The sequence below is a fragment of the Macaca thibetana genome, chromosome 18 (genome assembly GCF_024542745.1).
Source record: "Macaca thibetana thibetana isolate TM-01 chromosome 18, ASM2454274v1, whole genome shotgun sequence".
In the NCBI taxonomy this organism is placed as follows: domain Eukaryota; kingdom Metazoa; phylum Chordata; class Mammalia; order Primates; family Cercopithecidae; genus Macaca; species Macaca thibetana.
The window spans coordinates 28,191,228-28,212,980 of NC_065595.1; the positions used below are offsets into that span (position 1 = coordinate 28,191,228).

A 21,753-nucleotide genomic window follows, 5' to 3' on the forward strand; every position below is an offset into this window, starting at 1 on the left:
TTAGTTGACATTTACTGTGCATTCATAGATGGGTCCACTTACACACCTCCGATCATGAGCAAAAACAATGCATTCTTACTAGCAGTCCCAAACTGGTCCTTTTCTTTCCAATAGTTGCCAAACAATAAAACGATTCAAGAACTAAACATTTGTATCCAATTTCACTTTTGGCTTAGTTAAGCAAAATTGTCCTCCTCAGAAAAGACTTTCACTGTTTTTAAAACAAGTTTCTTTGCTGAAATGGCTCTTTTCATAAAATCACACAACAGTTTCTGATATTTTTAAATGATGCACCATCTCTTTAAGAGAAAATTGGGTTATTGATTAATTGATTATATGCTGCTTACAAATGCCAACTTAAGCACAAGTAAGGAGACACTATTGAATGTTCATAACTCAAAGCCTGCAAGACCATGCTACATGGTTGCATTATTACCGTCTCCTATTTTAATGAAGACATAGCACAGCACTTTGTTGGCCTAATTTACACAATACATCAAAACTATGCGAAATTCCCTTATACTACAATGGGAGAGAAATTGCAGCACATATGTGAATCACAGAGTTCAGTTGGCTTGTTAAGGTAAGGTATTAGCATTCTAAAGCTGTATTTGGAATGTTAGTCTTTTATAAGGTGGCAGTGGATTTCTTCTTCAGAGGAAATTAAAGTGCACCAAGCTGTCTTGTAACTTGTTAGTGAAAACGGTGACATTTGAAAATGATTAACAGAAAATTGAATTTTTATTTATATACTCAATAATCTAGAAGTGTCTAAATAATAAATGGTTCACAGAAAAATATCCCTCATTTAGAGAGGAGAATAACAATAACAAAAATAAAACAACATTGCAGGGGTTAATGTGACTTGCAAAAAAATAAAAAGCAATAGTGTAATAATTACCCACAATAATGAAAATAACAACAATAGTGTAATAGCTACAACATCTATTTATCTAGGAATTATAGCATAGACTTAATTAAGGACATGTGCTATGGAGCAGGATTTAAATCATAAGTTTGCAATTTACTAGCATGGAGGCACGGAAAACATTGGCCAACTTTTTGGTGTCTCACTTTTCCTATCTGTAAAAGGACACAATATTAGTTCCTCTCTCACTGTTTAACTGTGAGGAAAAAATAATATGGGAACATACAGCAGTTTGAACTGAGTATTGCCTGTGACTGAAACCGCACTACAGTGTTTTAAAATCAAACAGAGGTTTACTTTGTAGCATAACAAGAAGTCTAGAAAGAAACAACCCCAAGATAGATAGCCACCCCAAGGAAGTCACCATGGACTCAAGCTTCTCCTCATTTCCTTCTTATTGTTCATAATAGATGATGTAACACAGGATGACTACTTCAATTTCAGGCATCATTCCTACTTTCCAGAGAAAGAAGGAAACAACAAGGAGGAAGGGGGTGGTGATTAGGACAGGAGAGTAAGCTTACTCTGAAATCCCCGGGAGTGTCCTGATTACCATGCCAATCACCAGAACTTGTCACCTGACTATCCTAGCTGCAAGGGAGTCTGATAAATCAAGTCTTTGAGCTGGCACATTGCTACTTAAAATGGGATATTCTTCTGTATTAAATACAGAAATGGGTGGGCAATAAATATTTCATAAGCAATATCTACCATATCACTTCAAACCATACAATTTCACAAATATTAGCCATTATTATTATTCTACATTTTTGTACCACATGTGTACCTCAATTCCAATGAAACAGACTAGGGTGTATATTCTAAAAACGTAGACATCTCTCTGCAGTAACTCATTTATGTAGGGGAGATTTAAATACTACTTAAGGAAGAAGTTCCACTGGTGGCTTGGAGACAGAAAGGCTAAAGACAGGGAATAGGAAATGCAACAACTGTCCCCAGATCAGCCCTTTTCCTACTGAATCTAAGTCGTATGGAGAGAAAAGTTACAGACCCTAGTTAAATGAATTGTTGTCATGGAGGATTTTATAAAACAGAAGACACAAGCAGTATGATAGAGTTTAATAGGGAGAGAATCAGCGTTGGGACACTCTTGTCAGTAGACTTAGTAATGATACTTGGGCACTGGAAATGTTCTAGAGCACTGATGCTGCAGCAGCAATCTACCAGAGGAGAAGGATGGCTGGCAGGAGGCAAGAGACAGTGGCTGCCTGGAGACATGAAAGCCAGCAAGCATACCAGACTTCCAGACATGTGAAGGTGCCTAGCAGAAGATAACTGGTTTATGACATAGCTCTTAGGACTCCTGGAAACATGTAAGGAAAGCATTGCAGGATGCCAAAGACCAGTTTTAGAGGGTAGAGAGTATCAGTAACAATGAGGAGTAATTTTGGTTATGTTCATGTTGATTTATATAGCCGGGCTAATAGAACACCAGTAGAGTCATGCTAGTGCTCACTGCCTGTTGAGCAGTGGTGATATGGTAAATATGGTACTATGGTAAATAATTTACATGACTTTTCTGAAATGATTTTATAAGTACTCTCTGAATTAAGTGTTGTTTTCGTACTTTACAGATGAAGAAACAAAGGCACAAAAGAGGTGGAATATCTTGTCCTTGTTCTCTCAATTAGAAAGTTGTAGGCCTGGGATCTAAACCCAAGTTCACCTGAGTCCAGATCATCCCCTAAGCTCAAAGACTATCTCAATAAGTAGAGAGCCACCATTATTAATTTTTAGGGACAATGCACAGCCAAGTGGTTTTCAAGTGAAATGTATATAAGAATCACCTAGAGAGCTTGTTAAAAGTGCTGTTTCCTATCCCCTCATTGTCCATCCAGGGACTCTGATTCTGGAGGTATGAGGCAAAGCCAGCATATTTGTATTTTAAAACACCCACAAGTGGTGTTGATGTGATCACACTTTGAGAAACATGCAGGGATACTAAGGGTTACTGAAACATCGTCTGTAATTCTCAGAATAACCATACAAGAGTGCCATTCTGATCCTTAAAGAGGAAAACACAAGTTTAGTGGAATCAGTGCTCTGCTTGGTGTCCCACTCTTATAAAACATGAGAGTACTTTTTACAGTTAAACTTTTTTTTTAGAGCTGTTTTAGATTGACAGATACATGGTGAAGAGTGTACAAAGTTCTGATTTACCCCACACCAAGTTTCCGCATTATTAACAATTTACACTAACATGGCACATTTATAAAAATCAGTGAATCAATATTGATACATTATTATTAACTAATGTCCATACTTTAGAATGTATTTCATTTTTTCCTGAAGTCCTTTTTCTGCTCCTGGATCCTACCAAGGATAACACATCACAGTTTGTCCTAAGCCTCCTTAGTATCCTCTTCTGACAGTTTCACACACTTTCTTTAATTTTGAAGACTTAGATCATTTTGAGGAATACGGTCAGGTGTTTGTAGAATCTCAAACAGGGTTTGTCTATTCTTTTTCTCATTGTAAGACTGGGGTTACGGATTTGGAAAAGGAAGATCACAGAAGTAAAATGCCATCCTCATCACATCATATCAGGGGGTACATGCTATCAACATGACTTATCACTACTGCTGCTGATGACCTTGATCACCTGGTTGAGGTAGTATTTGTCAGATTTTTTTTTTTTTGAGAGGGAGTCTCGCTCTATTGCCCGGGCTGGAGTGCAATGGTGCGATCTCGGCTTACTGCAAGCTCTGCCTCACGAGTTCACACCATTCTCCTGCCTCAGCCTCCCAAGTAGCTGGGACTACAGGCACCCGCCACCGCGCCCAGCTAATTTTTTATTTTTGTATTTTTAGTAGAGACGGGGTTTCACCGTGTTAGCCAGGATGGTCTCGATCTCCTGACCTCATGATCTGCCTACCTCGGCTGATTTTTCTACTGTAGTTAACTTCCTCCCCTCCCCCTTATATACTGTACTCTTCGGAAGGAAGTCACTAAGCACAGTCCACACTTAAAAGAATATGGGTTGTACTCTATCCACTCTTTGAGAGTGGAATATATATATTTGGAATTCTTCTGCATAGGGGATTTATCTAAGTCTCTTCCCTTTATTTATTCAATTATTTATTTATATCAGTATGTACTCATGGATATTTATTTTATATTTTGGGTTATAATAGGAAACTAGTTGACTGATTTTCTTGCTCAAATTGTTGCAGCTTTGACCATTGAGAGCTCTTTCAGTTAGGTTCTGTGTCCCTTTGACATACTCTATCGTTGTGGGTTTTTCATTTTTTTCAAGAATTTCTTCCTTTCTGGCACTCCAAGATGCTCCAGCCTTATCTTGTATATTTTCTGCATAAGTCCCAGAAGCAGCTATTTCCCTGAGGAGCTCTGGTTTCTTTTATCGGAGAATGGTATTAGAAATCAAGATCTGAGTGTTAGGTGGCATTTTTTAGTACATGTATTTTAGGGGAACAAAAGAATGGAATGTCCTGCTTTTGGAAAGTGTCCAATATGTACTGGTGAGTACAAGGGTTAAGCCAGATTCGGAAGCAGTGGCTCACACCTATAATCCCGCACTTTGGGAGGCTGAGGTGGACATTTCACCTGACATCAGGAGTTCAAGACCAGCCTGGCCAATATGGCGAAACCCTGTCTCTACTAAAAATACAAAAAATTAGCCAGATGTGGTGGGAGGTGCCTGTAATTCCAGCTACTCAGGAGGCTGAGGCAGGAGAATTGCTTGAACCCAGGAGGCAGAGGTTGTAGTGAGCTAAAATCACATCACTGCACTCCAGCCTCGGTGACAGAGTGAGACTCTGACTCAAAAAAAAAAAAAAAAAAAAAAGATTTAGGTTTTCCATCCAGAACAGGTAACTTCTGTGTGATCTTAAACAAATAACTGGCCACAAGTCTCATAACCTCACAAAAAACCCATATGAGATAAATTAGCCATTTTGTCCTCTTAATAGAGGTATTGAGAGATGAATATAGATAAAAGATTCAAAAGCCATTGGAAGACAGAAAGTCTCAGATAAGCATGGAACAATATCATAATAATTTGTCAATTATTAATTATCATAACCTCATATGACTGTGTACTTTGGAAGAAAGAACAAAAGAAGAGCTATTTAAGTTGCAAATTTTGAGCTGAGCTACCTGCCCTTTGGCTGCCAAATGTACAGAAGATCTTTGATGAACTAGCTAATACCCTTTATGCATTAGTAATACAGGGTTTTGGCATCCTGAACCAAAGTTTTCTATACATTTTGAAGCTGGGCTGAAAGAAAAAAAGATGAAAACATTAATTTCCAGCACAGACTTATTTCAGTAGTGCAGGAGCCTAAATATGCTTTCTCAGCTACTAGATTTCCAAGTTCAAAATGCAGTGTGTGATGGCATCTGTCCTTCCCTGAGCTTCTGAGAGCTCCTTAAAACTATTAGGAAAAGCCCTACAGGTAAAGCCTCTTTATTTTAAAATTACATTATGTATGCCACCAAAGTTACTTCTCAGATGATCTTGTCACATCTCTCTTCCTTTTTCTCCTAGCCTTATCATAAATCTGCTTGAGAAAAGGCTAGTGACCAGGGAAGGCATTGCTGGTGAAGAGATCTGCTGCCTGGGCTGAGCAGCCCTCTGCAGTAAAGTACCACCATCATTTCTTTTTCTTTTTTGTCTTCCAAAGCCTGAACATGTAAAGAACAGTGTCCACATAGGGTCAGGTCCCATGTGGGTAAGGTCTTCCAATTACCCTACCTATCAAACTAAATCCCTCTGCATTCTGGAAGGCTTTCTGATCATGTTTTATTTCCCTCCTCTAACTGCACCTCTCACTCATTTGGTTCTTAATAATACAATAATACATTGCCTTGTGATTCTGCTCATCTTTTTTTTTTTCTTACATATTTAAACTGGCTAGGTCTTATTCCTCCAACCACTTTGTTAACTAACAACAACAGAGGCAGTGTGTTTATATGCTGTTTAAATACACCATAGGAGCTAACAAATATATCAAACATTACCTTTAAAAACATCTGTTGAATGAACAAATAAAAATAGAAACAGTTTAGTGCTCGATATGTGCCAAAGACTGTGACAATCCTTGAGTGTAATGTTTTTCAAAAATGTCATCCATTCAGCAATGGCTTTCCAAATTTTACAAATGAGGACGCTGAATCTTAGCGAGAGTCATACAGCTAAATCTTGGTAGAGCTAAGATTTGCACCCACGTGTGCATAATAATGTTTCATGGAACTTGTTCTTAGATTTGTGATTTAGAGACTCACCTAGCTTCTCTGGGCCCCCGAGTCCTCATCAGTAGAAAAGGGTCTTCTCAAACACCTGCTGAGGTCCTTTTCTGCCTGATTAGTGCTTTGAAACACAAGAAATTTTGTCCTTTTCATTCTATGTGCTTTTTAAAAATCTCCATCATCTTGTCTTGACTTCTACTGACTTCTACAAAAATAACACTTTAATGCTTTGACTCACCCAAGTCTTCAGGAATGGTTCTCTGAAGGCAAACACAGAGTCTATCCCTGGGATTATTATGTAGGAAATAATTATTCACCTACTTTATCTTGTTCCATTTTCATATATGCGAGTTGACAAATGCCCTATATGCATTTGTAACAGGGCTTAAAGAGATAGCAAATTCTATAGACTTTATACATTTACATTTTGCTATTTCCAGAATTTCCTCAATTTTGAATTTCTCACAAGTACTCTGAAATGCTGCCAATAAAATTATTAATAATGGCATGTAAAGGAAAAATCAGGCAAAAGAAGGGGAGAGAGAAAAAGAAAACAGAATAAACCTCTTGGTAAGTAAAAACTGAGTAACCCTGAAATTTATAATATGCTGAACTGAACTTTGTGAAGCTCATGCAGAAAGAAACTTCAGATTTCATGCAAATTTGAGAATAATCATTGTATAAAAATCAATTTGGTAATGAGTATTTATTGAATAATTAATATGTATTCAGCACTGTACTAGACACAGTGGAACACAGAAGTACTAGACATGACTTCTCCAATAAATACATTATCCTATTATGTCCAAAAGATAACCTGATTCAAAAATGAGTTCTCTGACAGTGCTTTGACCAAGGAGTTGGTTAAAAAAAACCTTTGGTTTTGGACATCAAGTTTGACTTTGCCAAAAGATTAGAGAGTAAGATCTCCATGACCTAGATATCATGGCTAATATACAAGTTGCTTCTAAACCTCCAATCAGATACTCATCTTTCCTGGACTATTAGAACATCCCCTCATAATAGGTCTTGCTACCGTTCTCTAATTGTTTCCTCATAGGGCTAACAGTGTGTTATCTAAAATGCCATTTCCCTGCTGAAAATCTTTCAGGGTTCTTTCTACTCCCCTCCCCATGACAGGTACCAAATTAGGGGTGACAAACCATTCCAGTTTACCTGAGGCTGTCCTACTGTTAGCACTGAAAGTCCTTCTTCCTGTAAAACTCCTCAGTCCCAGGCACATGAGAATGATCCGTCACTCAATCACTACTTCAGTAAGTCCAGAGCAATGACGCTTTCTCTTTCTCCTATTACTTGCTGTATGTCCCACTCTCTCTGCCTAGGATTTTGTTCTCTCTCTTTCCTTAATTTTGTCTTAAAGATTTATTAAATTATCTTTCCTAAGCTATAGTGTATAAAATGCATGTTTCGCTGAGAGGCAGTTCACCCCCCTATAAATAGAATTTTACTCTAGGCAGGGAGAGAAGACAGCAGCCTTACATAACCTTTCACAAAAGCCCTACTCATTTACTACCAGGACCAGAGAAGGGCCTACAGTTCACGAGCTAAGCAGAAACCTCTCTCCCCAGGAGGAACACTAGTGATTTTCATTCAAATTGATCCAATCTGCGCAGCTGAGCCCCCACGTTCTCTTCTTGTAGACTCTGATTTGGAGCACGCCAGTTAAAGCTGTTCTCTCTGCCAGGCAGTGGAGAGCAAAAGCTTCAAAACCCTCAACTGAGCTTTCTGCCTGTAAAGCTTTACTCTTCTTCAAAAACCTCTGTTACACCCCTTCTCCTCTGCTGCAGAGGCTCAGGCAAACGAGCACTTGGTCTGTTTCATGCCCTGAAGACCATTCCCAATCAAAAGGCAAAGTTCAGTATGGGGTCACCCCCATCAGGGTCTCACTTTGAGCATGTGTGTGCTCTCAGCATCAGACTTGAGACACAGAGGAAAGAGGGAGGAGGAGGGCCCAGAGCCTCAATATCCCTTTCAAGTGTCTTTCTTTTTCCCTGGGTCTGAGCATTTTTAAGGAGGAAAGAGAGTTGAAGGAGGGAAAAATATAGAATGAAAACCAGCAGACCATTGTAAAATGTACCTTCTTGAGTATTGATGAGAAAAGAAGGGAAAAGGCAGATGGAACACACAAAGAGCATTTTCAAGGGCTTGTAATCTCAAGGAAAATGAAATGTGTCATGGTCTCCATGAAATATATTAGCCACTAAACCACAAACAAGAAGACTCTTTGATGTTGGCATAGTTTGCCATTATAAGACAACTCCTGAAGCCAAAGCATGCCACAGATGTTTCAAGCTAAGACTAAACTAGTGTAGTAGGGGCAGTTTCCCATTGACTAGATGATTACTTACAATTGTGAAGAATAGAGGCAAGGATCACCTCCCTATCTGACACTTTCAATCATCTAAGGCAGTGTTCCTCAGTCATTTTGGATTCTAATTGAGCATGTCTGGGTGTGGCCTGAGGTTTTTGCATTTCTTATAGGCTCCCAGGTGATACAAATGCCTTGATTCCTGGACTGCACACTTTGAGTAGAAAGACCCTAGGACACTGATTCTCAAACATGACTGCATGTTGAAATCACCATCGGAGATTTTAGAATACTTGTGCCTGGGCCCCATCTCCAAGACTCTAAATTAATTGGTATGAAGAAGGGCTGGGCATTGACACAGAATTAAGATGAGAGCCACTCCTCCCCAGAGAAGACCCTCAGGATCAATTATATCTAGTACTACACATTAACCAAGCAAGTATTAGCTTCTAGGTGCACCTGCTGAGTAGATGATGGGTCTGTAGAAAATGGACATGGTCAACCAGGGAAGAGTTAATAGGGGAGGATGCTTTGGATGGAGAATCCACAGGAAGTGTGTTATAGGCTGTCAAGTTTGATCAGTATTGCACTGTATCAGATCTAACTTAGCTGGACCTATGAGCCTCTAAATCAAGCAAAGTCATGGGACCAGGGCCCACTAAACCATGACATGATTGATTTCAAAATTGCCATTGGAGTCTGACTATCTTAATTTATTTTTAAGTCTTTAAAATCACAACAATAAAATTGAGGTGGGTTCTAGAATGACTGGCCTGTGCCTGTGAAATTTTCTATTTGTAAGGATTATCTCAGAATAAATGTAGCCCATACTAACATAATATTAACAATAGCTAGCATTTATGAAATACTTATTATAAGTCAGGCATTGGAATAGATATTTTATATAGCTAATTACTGGAGTAATTTTTATCTCCAATTTAGAGTTGGGAAGCAGAGGTTGATTTTGTGTCCATTTTACAGGTGGGAAAGTTGAGGTCCAGTGAGTTTAAGGATCTCAATCAAACCCAATAGCTGGGATGCTTTTTCCCCTAGGCTATGCCTCCTCTTATCAAGACCAAAGACCACAGGACTGTGTAGCAACAATCTTTGCAACATCCAGTGGCAGATGGTAGGTTGATTCAAGTGGTACAGTAGTTCAAGGCCTGGTGACATGGAAAGGTTGCAAGCTCAATGACTTCTAAACAAGCTGTAACTGAAAGCAAAGAGAATACTCATTCACATTTTAAAGAAATAATAATGGGGACAAAATTCATAGAAAAGGATCATATCGAGAAAATAATCTGTAACAATTCCAAAAAATTTAGGTTCAGTTTTTCTTTTTTGTTTACTAAACACATTTAGGCACACATTTTGAAGGAGGCCACAGGAACAAGAAATGTCCATGGCAATTCTATTTTTATAGAAAAGGTGAAGTTTTGTTTCCCTCTGTTCAGTGATAGCTTTCAAAGGAGAAATGACTTATTACCAAGTTAAATGATAATTACTTCGACTTTTCTAGCTCTCTACACTTTTCAAACTGCCTCTCTCAGTTGCATACGTATGTCCGTAACACCTCATAAGGTATCTCTAAACATATAGGACAGATAGGTTCATAAATTCACATCTAATAGAAAAATCAAGGAAAAGGTGGCCTATGTAGTTTGCTGAAATTTTTGAATCATTGTACTGAGATTAGGAAAGATCCTTGATAAGAACTCATTTGAATTTATTCAATCATTATCTACCAAGTACAAGTAGCTACTACTGGAGAGAGATAATCCCAAAGTTTTCTCCAGTCTTAGCTAAACGATTTTTATGTTTAGCTCTCGTGGCCCTGGGTACACCTATCTTGGAATTCACGACCTTTCCTCCCACCGTGGGGCCTTTGCGCTCACTTTTGAAAATCTGATATTCTCTCCTTTGCCCCTCTCAAACATCCCCTTCTTAATTCATTCTTCAGGTGTAAACTCAGTCACACTTTCTCATGGAAGCTGTCTTTGATCTACTGTCTGAGACCCTCCCTACAGTATTTTCTTTCTTAAAGCCTTATCTCATTTGGAATTGTAGGTTTGTTAATATATGTATTTGATTAGCATGTTTATCTCACTGGACTCTAAGCTCCATTACCACCTTAACACAACACCTGAAACATTCAAGAAAAATGGGAAGAAAGAGTCATGAAAGTCTGGGGATGTTTTCATAGCAATAGGCTACCAGATCTGTAGGCAAAACCGTAATATCCTCATTCTTACCGTACCAATACTTTGGTTTAAACATGATTGACAACTCTTTAAGCTCCCTTGCCTTTTTTTTGGTCCAATCAATTTAAGGATACAAGGATGAATGAATTGACTCTGTCAGTCAATCTGGCTAATTTATATTAATATATTATGAGTTTTTAAAAATTTATATTTAAGTTCTGGAATACATGTGCAGAAAGTGCAGATTTGTTACATAGGTATACATGTGCCATGGTGCTTTGCTGCACCCATCAACCTGTCATTTATTTCTCCTAATGCTATCCCTCCCCTAGCCCCCCACCCCCTGATAGGCCCCGGTGTGTGATGATGTTCCCCTCCCTGTGTCCCTGCATTCTCACTGTTCAACTCCCACTTATGAGTGAGAACATGCGGTGTTTGGTTTTCTGTTCCTCTGTTAGTTTGCTGAGAATGATGGTTTCCAGCTTCATCCATGTCCTTGCAAAGGCTAGTTCAACATACGCAAATCAATAAACGTAATCCATCACATAAACAGAACCAATGACAAGAACCACATGAAAAGCAGAACTGTTTGTGTCCCTTTTTAGTGAGTACTTTGTTCTGCCTTGTATCCTACCTACCTCTGTGTGTGCCTGCCACCTTCACTGAAAGAAAAGCCCCTGCAGGGCAGAAACACATCTAAACCTTTTATTCATCTCTTTGTAACCCTTGATAAAGGCTCAGTAACTACTATATTATCTTCAATGAATACTTGGTCTTATTTGGTCCTTATAATATCTCAATGATTTTATCAGGCATGGATAGTCCTACCTGAAAACTGATAACACAAATTTTGAGAGACCATGTGTGTGTCTATGGCTGTACAATAAGCTAAAGATGATGTTGAATTTATATTTTATAATGTATGACTTGGGAGAGCTTACTTAGAAGAGCACATTAGAGTCAGGCCCCTTGATTACAAGAAAGATATAAACAAACTAGAGGGAGTTAAAGTAAGAAGACTAAACATGATTAAGCTTCTGGAGAGGTATGAGGGAAAAGTCAAATGAACTAAATATTTATAGTCTGGTTAAGTAAAGACCAAATAGGGAGGCAAGAGTGATTTATAGCTCGAATTATTTAACACATTTCAGCCCAGAAGAGGCAGTGTCACTGAAAGGGGTACGCAGGAATCAAAAGCCAGATGACAAGAGTGATGGGAAGAACATTTAGAACAGGACTATCTCAGATGAATTGTAAAATAAATTTTTAACAGCAAGACTGATATGCTGCTGAAAACTTCCCCAAGGGAAACAGTCACCAAACTATCCCTGGAGATGCCTCAAACCAGAGAAAATAACCAGAAATTGTCCTGCAGGGAACAGCTCTGCCCAGACATTAAACATGAAAGGAAAAGCTTTGCAGATTTTTCTCTCTAATTTATATTCTTCTGGGATCCCATGAGGCTGAAAAAAGATGCAGGAACAATGGATTGAGGACTCTGGGTGCAGAGGGTTTGCTTAGATGTCTCAGCCTTGGCTTACATCTCTAATGAGTCTGCACAGAAGGCAATACACTATAGAGGCCTCTGCAAGTACATCTGAGGCTTTATTTCATTCAGGGGTCTTCATTAGCCTGTCCCATGGGAGCAGGCAAAACAATTATAAACTCAAACAAAAATTGGGGTGGGGGCTGGTGCACAAAGCACATGTGTGTGTTTGAAACCCACAGTCATATATGCCATAAATGTAACAATGATATTGGGCCTACGTATTTTACCATGTTGGAAATATACCCAAATTCAAATGATCATATTAAGATTTTTAACTCAGATTTGGTATCTACCATTGCTACTCTGTGATTCAGTTATCCTTTAGTTCCATTATATTCAGGGGATTCATAATGGAATGAGCCTCAAATTAAGCCTGGCATCCCAGCATCCTGCTTCCCTGTAAATGATTCTCTATAAAGACACAATAAGCAGGATAAGGCAGGATACTAACATGGCAGGACTTGCTCTGGGTAATCAATAATGTTACAGTGACTAAGAATCTCTTTTCAACTCAAAATCAGTGTACATTTTGGGAAGGTGCTTAAATAAAGCCTGGGCCAGAGTCAACATGGTATAGTATCAGGTGACAACTTCCTGAGCATTAGACTACTGATAACATCTGTACCTAAAAGCAAAGGGTTGCTTAGTGGAAGAAACAGAATAACTACCAATAATATTAATGTCTAAAAGCAAATGGTTGCTCAGTTGAAGAAACAGAATCATAGAACTGTCTTGCTGAAATCACAGATAGCTAACAAATTAATGGAAAAAATGTTCAGACTTATAAGCAATCGGGGGAATGCAAATTAAACCCACAATGAGAAGTTACCAGATGAGGGCAAATTAAGCATAGAAAATACCAAGTGTTGACAGAGGCATGAAGCAAAGAGGCTTTCATCTGCCCCTGGTGGGGATTTCAATAACTGCAGCATGTGTTTGCCTCCTGGAAGTAAAGATATCCTTCTATGACTCAGCAATTCCACTCCTAGGTATGCACCTTAAACATGGTGGTAAATTTGTGGTGGTGGACCTGCACCAGAATGTTCATGCCAACTTTACTAGCAATAGCAAAAAACTGAATTTCAAAATCCATCAACAGTAGATTAAATAAGCTATGGTTAATTAATATCATGAAGTATTATACACCAGAGAAAGTGACTGAAATACAGCAATATGAATCCACATAGATGAAACTCAAATACTTAACGTTCAGCAAAAATGTAAGTCAGAGAATATATACATTATATTTATTTTATTACTATTAAGAACAGCCAAAGTAAAGTAACATGTTAAAGATGTATACATATGTGGAAAAACTGTACAAAAGGTAAGGGATTAATACAAAAATCAGAAAACTGCTAGTGGGTACATGGGTATTTGTTATTATTACATTATTATTATTGTTATCACTTTCATGAATTGTATTATTAATTATACCAAACACTATATATATAGTACAGTTCATAATTTAAATAAATTATATAATGTTGAAACTAATAATGTAACTAGAATTGATCTAGTCCACATTCTCATTTAATAAGGAAAAATAAATTGTACAAAGTACAAATGACATCCAAATTAATATCAGATGCTACAGAATCATTAGTTAAAACTAATTAGATATTCCTCTAATGAAGGATTCAATTGCTGTTTTCTAATCTCCTCTCCTACTTTAAACACAACCCCAACAAAATTTAGTTCCCTATGTCTTAGCATCAAAACTAAAAGAGAGAACTGCTTTGAGGAAGTTTTATACAGGGAGGAGTTTCAGCTGAACACAAGATGGAGACAAAATATATTTTATACCCAGAGATGAGACTCAACAAGAGTAATAGTTCATGGTCAATTGATGGGAAAAATAAACAGTTCTGTATGATGCAATGCCTTCAAAAATTATCCCTATAAAATCACATAATACTATAATGAAGTCATAGTGATGTATTGTATCTATTAAGAACAGGTTAAATTATGTTCTACATACTTTTAAAGAGGCAGCTAAGTGAGTGGAGAAATATTTCTAAAAGACTATAGAAAAATAAGTAAAATCTTAAAATGTGATTTGAGTTAAAAACATTTATATTAACTGCATAACTCCTTTTTTCTCTCATAAAAATGTAAACGCAGATGTAAGAACATTGTAGATGGTCTAGAATAATGTTGTTTTGACAAGCTCTCTTATCAGGACACAACTCACTAACCAGTTGGTATTTTCATCAGATCACATCCTAAAGATTCAGTTAATTCAGTGGAACATGTTTGTCCTAGATACTCTTAGGAGTAACCTTCAGGCAAGAACCAATATTTAAAGGATGAACCAGGAAGAAATCTCCAAATTGCAATAAATACTCCTGTTAAGTTTCATCATAATAACCACAAATGGTCTTAAAGGGGCTTCCTCCCTGGAGGGCAATGGTGAAATGAATGAGCAAGATAAAAGTCAAAAAATTTGGATCCGTGAAATTAAGCTAAAGTATATCATGAAGTAGAAGTAGATCATAGGCACTGGGCTCATGGAATTTACTAGAAAAGAGAAACATTCCTACACAAGTCATGCCATAAGAATCACCTTAAAAATATGATCAATAAATATGGAATGATTTGTGTGTTTCCTACTTGAACTTTTCTCCCCAAGAAATGAAAGCTACGAATAATATGGTTGTTTGGAACTATTAATAAAACAGCAATATGCACTGGTATTGCCACTGGCAAATTCCCATCGATATTGAAAAAGAAGGCATATTCAATCTTACGCATTATTATGTATTTCTAAACCACATCATTGGGACAAAGCTCAGGTATTTCTAAACTACCAAAGAAAACACTTTTATTTAGTAGTTGAATTAAACGGGTTTGGTTGTTAAACCTCAGGCTAAAATTTGTCAAATAACTTTGGAGCACTACAATAATTTTGATCATCAGTCAGCCACCCTGTATTTCTCCATGTTAGTATGGTGTTAAACCAGAGAAACATAAGATAAGGAATTAACATTCTGGAATGAGAGAAAGAAAGTGTGGTACTAAATTGTGTTTCGTTTACCTGAGTGCTGCAATTATAAAGGTGCATAATAATTTACATTTTAGTTTTTGCTATTACTTATTTGGTGTATGCAACTTGTAATTCTATCTTGCACATTTTTTATTGGCCTGCAGGGAAAATAATCTGGATTGCTCATCCTTTCTTCTTGACAAGTTTAACTTTGGCTTTCCTTGAGATCTTGTTTTGAAGAACAATATCTTAAACACATTGGGTCAGTGCCATGCTACTGATACTATGATACTACGGTACTACTAAGAAATGTTTTTTAATCTGAAAAGTAGTAACTTTGAAAAATGTTAAAGTTCTATTATTCCAACCTGGTAACACCATTTTGAGAAAAAATAGCATAACTAGGTTGGCATAACCTATTATCTTGTAGAGCTCACTCCTGTGTCTTCTTAAAGATTGTGAGCACTAGAACTTCAATAATATTGGCCGAGAGGCCACAGGTTAGAGTCTCTTAAGAAAACAACACTATTTAGCTGTATTTAAAGTACAGTTTAACTCTCCACCAAAAGCAGCATGCATGAACACTTAAAAATTTATTTTTAAGGCAAATCTCCATGACCTTGCAAAGTGTAACACAGCATGTTAAACATGGTGCCTGTGGGTCCCAGCCTTGGTTTCAGAGTGAGAAAGGCTTTCATGGGCTGCATCAAGAGAGGCAGTATTGATGCCACCCCTCTTAGAAATGAGAGTTTCGATTCCTTAGAAACAAGCTGGAAAGAAGCAAGCAGCCCACAGCAGGCTGCCAAAAAATTCACTGGACATTGTGTTGGTATTTAATTGAGTGTCTATCAATCATGAGTCAGTGAGATTCCAAGTTATGATTCCTTAAGACATAACTGTTGTGACAACTCGTGAAACTCTTAAATTTTCCTCCAGAGCATTATAAAGAAGGAATGGAAAAAGAGGGGGGAAAAGGCTTGATGTTTACATTTTATGAATTGTAAATGTGCATAGTATTTGCTATTCCTCCTTAAGGAGTACAGTACTTTTCCAGAACCAAGTGACTTTTTATCTTTATTTAATTAATGAAGTAATTTCGCGGGTTTATGACATTATTCTATGGCCTCAGGCAAAGCTTAGATTTCTTGAAATTTATGTGTATAGTTCATCTAAGAGATTATCATCTCAGGTAGATTAATCCTTCAAAAATGTACAGCTGGGTAACAAATACCAAAACAGAGCAATGTGTTCCCAATTTGGTGCAAATTTCTGATAGCAGTGTGGGCCGGAAACTTCCTATGGAAAGTAGGAAGATCTGTAATCAGGCAAGAACTCATTCTCCAGTGAAATCACAAGGGCCCTTATGTGATTAGAGCTATCATAATTCACACCAAAGTCATATATTTGAAGGAGAAGGTATGAGGGGGTGGAAATCCTTCTTCTTCTTTGTGTGTGGATGTGGACATTGAATATTAATTTTAAAGAAATACCCTAAAACAACTACATTCTTTTTGAATAGAGTTGTCTTTACTGGTAGAATCAAGAAGAAAAAGTTTCATATGCAAAGTTTAGGATGGCAAATTCTCCAAAGATAGTAAGAACACTTACTTTAAAATGTAATCTTAGGGCACAGTCTCCCATGCCAAGAAATATTCTGTTCAGAAACTTCAGCACTGCTTTTAAACATGCGGCACCAGGTAAAGTGTTTTGTCTGGAAGTCAAAATTTAAATCAGGGCTCATTTCCAAATGGCAGTGATCATACTAGATGACCCTACTACGTGCAGCAGCAAACATTCCAGGAGCATATCATATGCATTTGAAGAATCCCAGACCGTTAGATTTATGAAACTGGAAGTGAGAAACATTTCCTCTCATTAAAGATGCTTTTGAGATAACGGAGTTGCTGGAATTCCTTTAGAAGATGCAGTATCACAACTTCCCTCTCTAAAAACGGGTAAAAATATCCCCGCCTCCCCACCAAAAAAATCACCTCCCCATACATCTTGTCAAGCATCCCATTGGTTTAGAAAACCATACTACAGCCTGCAACTACCCTGTACTCCAGGAGAAACTTTCAGCAGAGCTTCATTCAGGAATTTAGATAGGATTAAAGCTCTTCCTCTTCAATGAAAACAATAAAGAAGTTTGCTGACAGGTTAACTTGCCAGAGAATAAATTTAAGTCATATACACTGAGAAGTTATAAATCTCTTCCCAGAAAAAAAATGCCTATCAGCATCTTAAGCCAGGCTAGCTTTTAAGAGCATTAAAGCAAAGGCACTAAGCCTAATATATTCACATATAACATATATGGTGGCCGTTTCACATGCTTTATAACTCAGAGGGCAGCTGCTGCTGTGTGGGGAAGTGGACACTGACAGGTCACTGGTGATTTATACTGCGGCACTCAAAGAGGAGTGGACGGCCAGCCTACCCGGAGCCCTCAGGCTCTGCCGTACTCCCGCCACTCAAAAGCAAACCCACATGGGGGCATCTGATCTGCTTTGGTTGGGGGAATGAGAAGAAGTCGCCTAGGGAGAGCGACCAGCCTCATTTTAGCATATCCAGACTACATTAAACACTCACAGATTTTTTCCAATGCAATGGAACCCAAACATGGATGAAGAATTAATTAATATGTATACCTCATTTTTCACTCATTAACATCCAACATCTAAAATTGTTATCTTACCTGAGATCCCCTGAGACTTTATATGGTTCCTGCAACTGTGGCTCATGTCAAATATATAAGGAGATGAAATCTTACAGAAGTAAACTAAAAAGTCACCATCCTCCTTCCCCAATATCAAGTCCTCACTCTCCACTGACACTGTTCAGGGCTGTCCTTTGTTAAATCATCACAGTTTCGTACAAATCTACAGTAGCTTCAGACTTTACCTAGAAAGTGAGAAAAGGCCCAGTGCTATTGTGATAGTCTCCATAATCCTTTGTTACCAATCAATAAAGTCTTTAAAACACCCTGCTGAATGGGAATCTCATTGCCAGTAAACTAGACACTTGGCCTTATTAAGGGCACCTCCTACTGGTCCTTTTATAGAGTGAACTATGCTTTCTTATTGTAAGTTTTCTGCCATGTTCCTAAATGGGGGAAATTATTACTAAGAGAAAGAAGTGATACTCAGATTAATGAGCAAAGGCCAGAGTGATGTGAATCGGCAATATCATAAAAGTGCACCATCCACTTTCCTGCGAACTGCGCAAACTGCATCACAACTCACTTGCAAATAACAGATACGGATTTAGAAGTGTAGATAAGTTTAAAGATTTAGATCCATTAGCCTATCTACCAACATAACCCATGTGTATGTGTGTGTGTGTATCCCTTCTTTACATCTGCTTTTTCAAGCATAGATCTGTCTGTTGAGGAGGAAATTAAAATTAAACATGGCCCTGACTCTCTGGACAAGAAACATAAACAAGTGAAAAGAGAATAATTAATTTAGACATTCATAAAACGTACATAAATTTATCTCTATTAATCTACCCCCACCTTATGCCAGACAAAAGTCACTTGAGAAATAGCTTTAAACTACTGTCGTGTAATTGACATCATTGTTCATTTTTGTACAGCTTGCTTCATGCAGTGCATTCAGCTAGCACCTTTCAGGCCAGCAGTCCTGCTGTTAGGCAGACTTGCTACCCAGTGAGGGATGCCCCTTGAACTTCCCCTTTCCCGTGGGCAAACTGCCATAGAAAGCCCAAGTCAATCTTCTGGGCAGAAGGAGGATCCTCCTCGCAGCAGCCTCTATCATTTTAGGGTCTCGAGGAGGGAATTTAAAACGGATATTTATTCATTACTGCGGAGATACACTCCCGCCCCTCACCCCCCACGCCCACCTTTCGCGAGAGTAATTGTTGAGGACAAAGCTCCGGGAGAGAAGAGCCGGGGGGAGGAGGGGACCGGCCCGAGAGCTGAGAGGGAGGGAGGGAGCATCAGCGGGTAAGCGCGTGGATGCGGGTACGCGCTCATCACACGAGCGCGCGTACACACACACACACACACACACACACACACACACACACACACACCCCTCCTGCCTGCTCTCTCTGTCTCGGGCCAAAGGAGGATGAGGAGCTGAGTCCGAATGCAAGCGCAGATTCCTGCCTGCGTGCGGCCGCGCCAGGCTTTGGGGAGCCTCGGGCTGCCTCGGCGCTTGACTGAATCCTTCGCGACCGTGAGAGGCGCATTTTCCACTCGCGTTCGCAACCCTTGGCCATGCAGCACTTAGCAGAGACTAGAAAGCCGGAGCTGCGGGCTCCGGGGAGCTTAGGGGCTTGGCCGCGATTTCTGTGCCATTCCCTATTAATTTCCCAGGCACGAACTGGGGAGCTCCTACTCAACGCCCGGTCTCTGCCTGAGCCTCTTTTTCCTTTGGATTTGGAAAAAGGTCGTTTCCGAAGGGATCTGAATGCTCAGCCAGCCGCTCTCCTCTCCTTTGCCAGGCCCGCTCCCTGTACCCCAGTGCCCATCGACACTTGTGGTGAGGTCCCGCAAAACAAGTGGATCTTATCAGAAGTCATTTGGCTCTTTTCTATTCTTTTGGCCGTCGAAGCCGCCAGCTCCGTATTCGGAGATTACAGCAGCCCTGATCAGCCTTCAGGTCCCTCTTTCTCCTGCTCTAGCCCAATCCAATCCCCAAACAGTTTTGCCATTTTTAATTAGAAACTGAGCTTGGCAAGTGCCAGGGCCAGGGGGCCGGTTCTCTGGAATATCAATCATTTGGAGTTTAGAGGTGTCCTGGAGCTATATGGAGACTCAGCTTGCAAACTACATTCACCGTTAAAAAATAAAACAAAATTCAACACGCCCTCCTCCTTGGCAACTCTGTGCCTCCTTCAGTACCGGGATCCCCTCCTTGGAAGTACCACAACAAATTAGCTGTCCCTTTCCCGATTCTCAATCACCAAGTCCAAAAATCCAAACCAAAAGGAGATGTATTTACACACCAACGACTCAGCCCCACCATCTACATTCTGCGCAGACTTCCTCAAAGCCCCTGCACGTCCTTCTCGCCTGCCCCTGTTGCCCCAATCCTCCCCACTTGGTAGGTTTCTGAGGCTTTAAGGATACAACCCAGTTCCTTTCAAGGATATCCCCACCACCTGCCCCAGCCCGCCGGCTCTCCAAACCAACGCAAGTATTTGCAGAAGCAAAAATGCGTGAAGCATCGGATTTTAAAACAGCGAAGGGGTGCCCCTAGCACCCAGCCCCACCATCATCCGCCCCCAGGGAAGAAAATAACACTTCTATCTTTTATCATCGGTGAGGAAATTGGGGGGGGGGGGGCAGCGCAAGCGCCAAATCTCTTGCTATCCCCCACCCCAATTCTACTACTCGCCAAATGAGATGAGAAGGGAAGTGGGGTACGGAAGGGGGTGCGACGAGAAGAAAGGAAAGAACCACTTACCGGTTACTTGAAGATGCGCGCTGAGCAAGGAAGCTCCGAAGAATACAAAAGCCAGCTTGGGTACCCAAACACATCCAAGACTATTCTCCATATTTCAGCCAACACCTTCGGGGCCAGGGGTCGTGGGCAGCGACAGCACTCACACACATGCACTCACACACGCATGCACACATGCACACACACGCGCCGAGCCCCTTCGGCTTCCTCCTCCTCCTCCTCGTCCTCTTCCTCCACCTCTTTCTCCACCTCCCCTGTGCCTCTGCTGCCTTCGAAGCCTTTTTCCTTGTCCACTGACAGAATCAGCAGCAAAAGCAGGCAGCAAAAAGTTCCATTCGGTCCAAGAGATCCCGAGCCCCGGTAAAACCTTGGGAAACTAACTCAAGGAAACGGAGGGAGCCAGAGGAGGGAAGACAGCTCTCTGAGGGTCTCGCAAGTCATCAATAAACCACATCCAGGAGGGACCAAGAGGAGATGGAAGGCAATCCTGTGGCCGGGCTGTGCATTAAAAGGTTGAGGCTGGTTCCATGTCGTCTGTTGGGTAAAGTTGAAGAGACAATTCCGCGCGAGAGCTGGAGATGCTGCTGGTTTTTCTTCCAAGAGCCGAGGGGACCGAGGGAGGAGAGGCGGGGTGGGGGGACTGCGGGGTGGAGCGCTCTCACTTGTTACTGGGGTGTCCGCCAGTGGTGTGCGAGCTGGGAGTTGGAACCGTACTACACATTGATCCGGAGAAGTGGAGGGCTGGAAGGGAAAATGTGGAGACCGGAGGGAAAGGAACTGGATCAGGCAAAGATTCCACGGGAAGGGGGTGGGGGCACAGAGACTATGGCTTAGGGAAAAAAGAGCGGACCGAGGAGGCTTCCAGCAGCTGCATTTGCCTGGTCTACGTATCAATGCGCAGGGATGCCCTCTGTGGGCAAAGCGTGGGAAGTCACTTTTGTCAATGGAGCCTGCGAACATCCTGAGCGTCTGGAGGTTTTGCAGCGACTGTGTTTGACACTCAGCCTTCAGGAAATTATTTGTATTTGACTGTAAAACCTAGGCGGGTGTTTAAGGCGGAGCAGATGGCCAGGATGTTTAGTTCCTTCTCTGCCCTTGGCATGAT

General features: G+C 40.0%; 1 protein-coding gene across 1 annotated transcript in view; it reads right to left on the minus strand.

Annotated features, from left to right (window-relative positions):
* DCC (DCC netrin 1 receptor) overlaps nt 1–21,476 on the minus strand; it is a 1,219,717-nt gene extending 1,198,241 nt beyond the window's left edge. Inside the window, exon 1 of the mRNA XM_050767870.1 lies at nt 20,652–21,476. Coding sequence (XP_050623827.1) covers nt 20,652–20,742 — 91 coding nt within the window. The 5' untranslated portion in view covers nt 20,743–21,476. The remainder of the gene's footprint in view (nt 1–20,651) is intronic.
* Nucleotides 21,477–21,753: the final 277 nt, after the last annotated feature.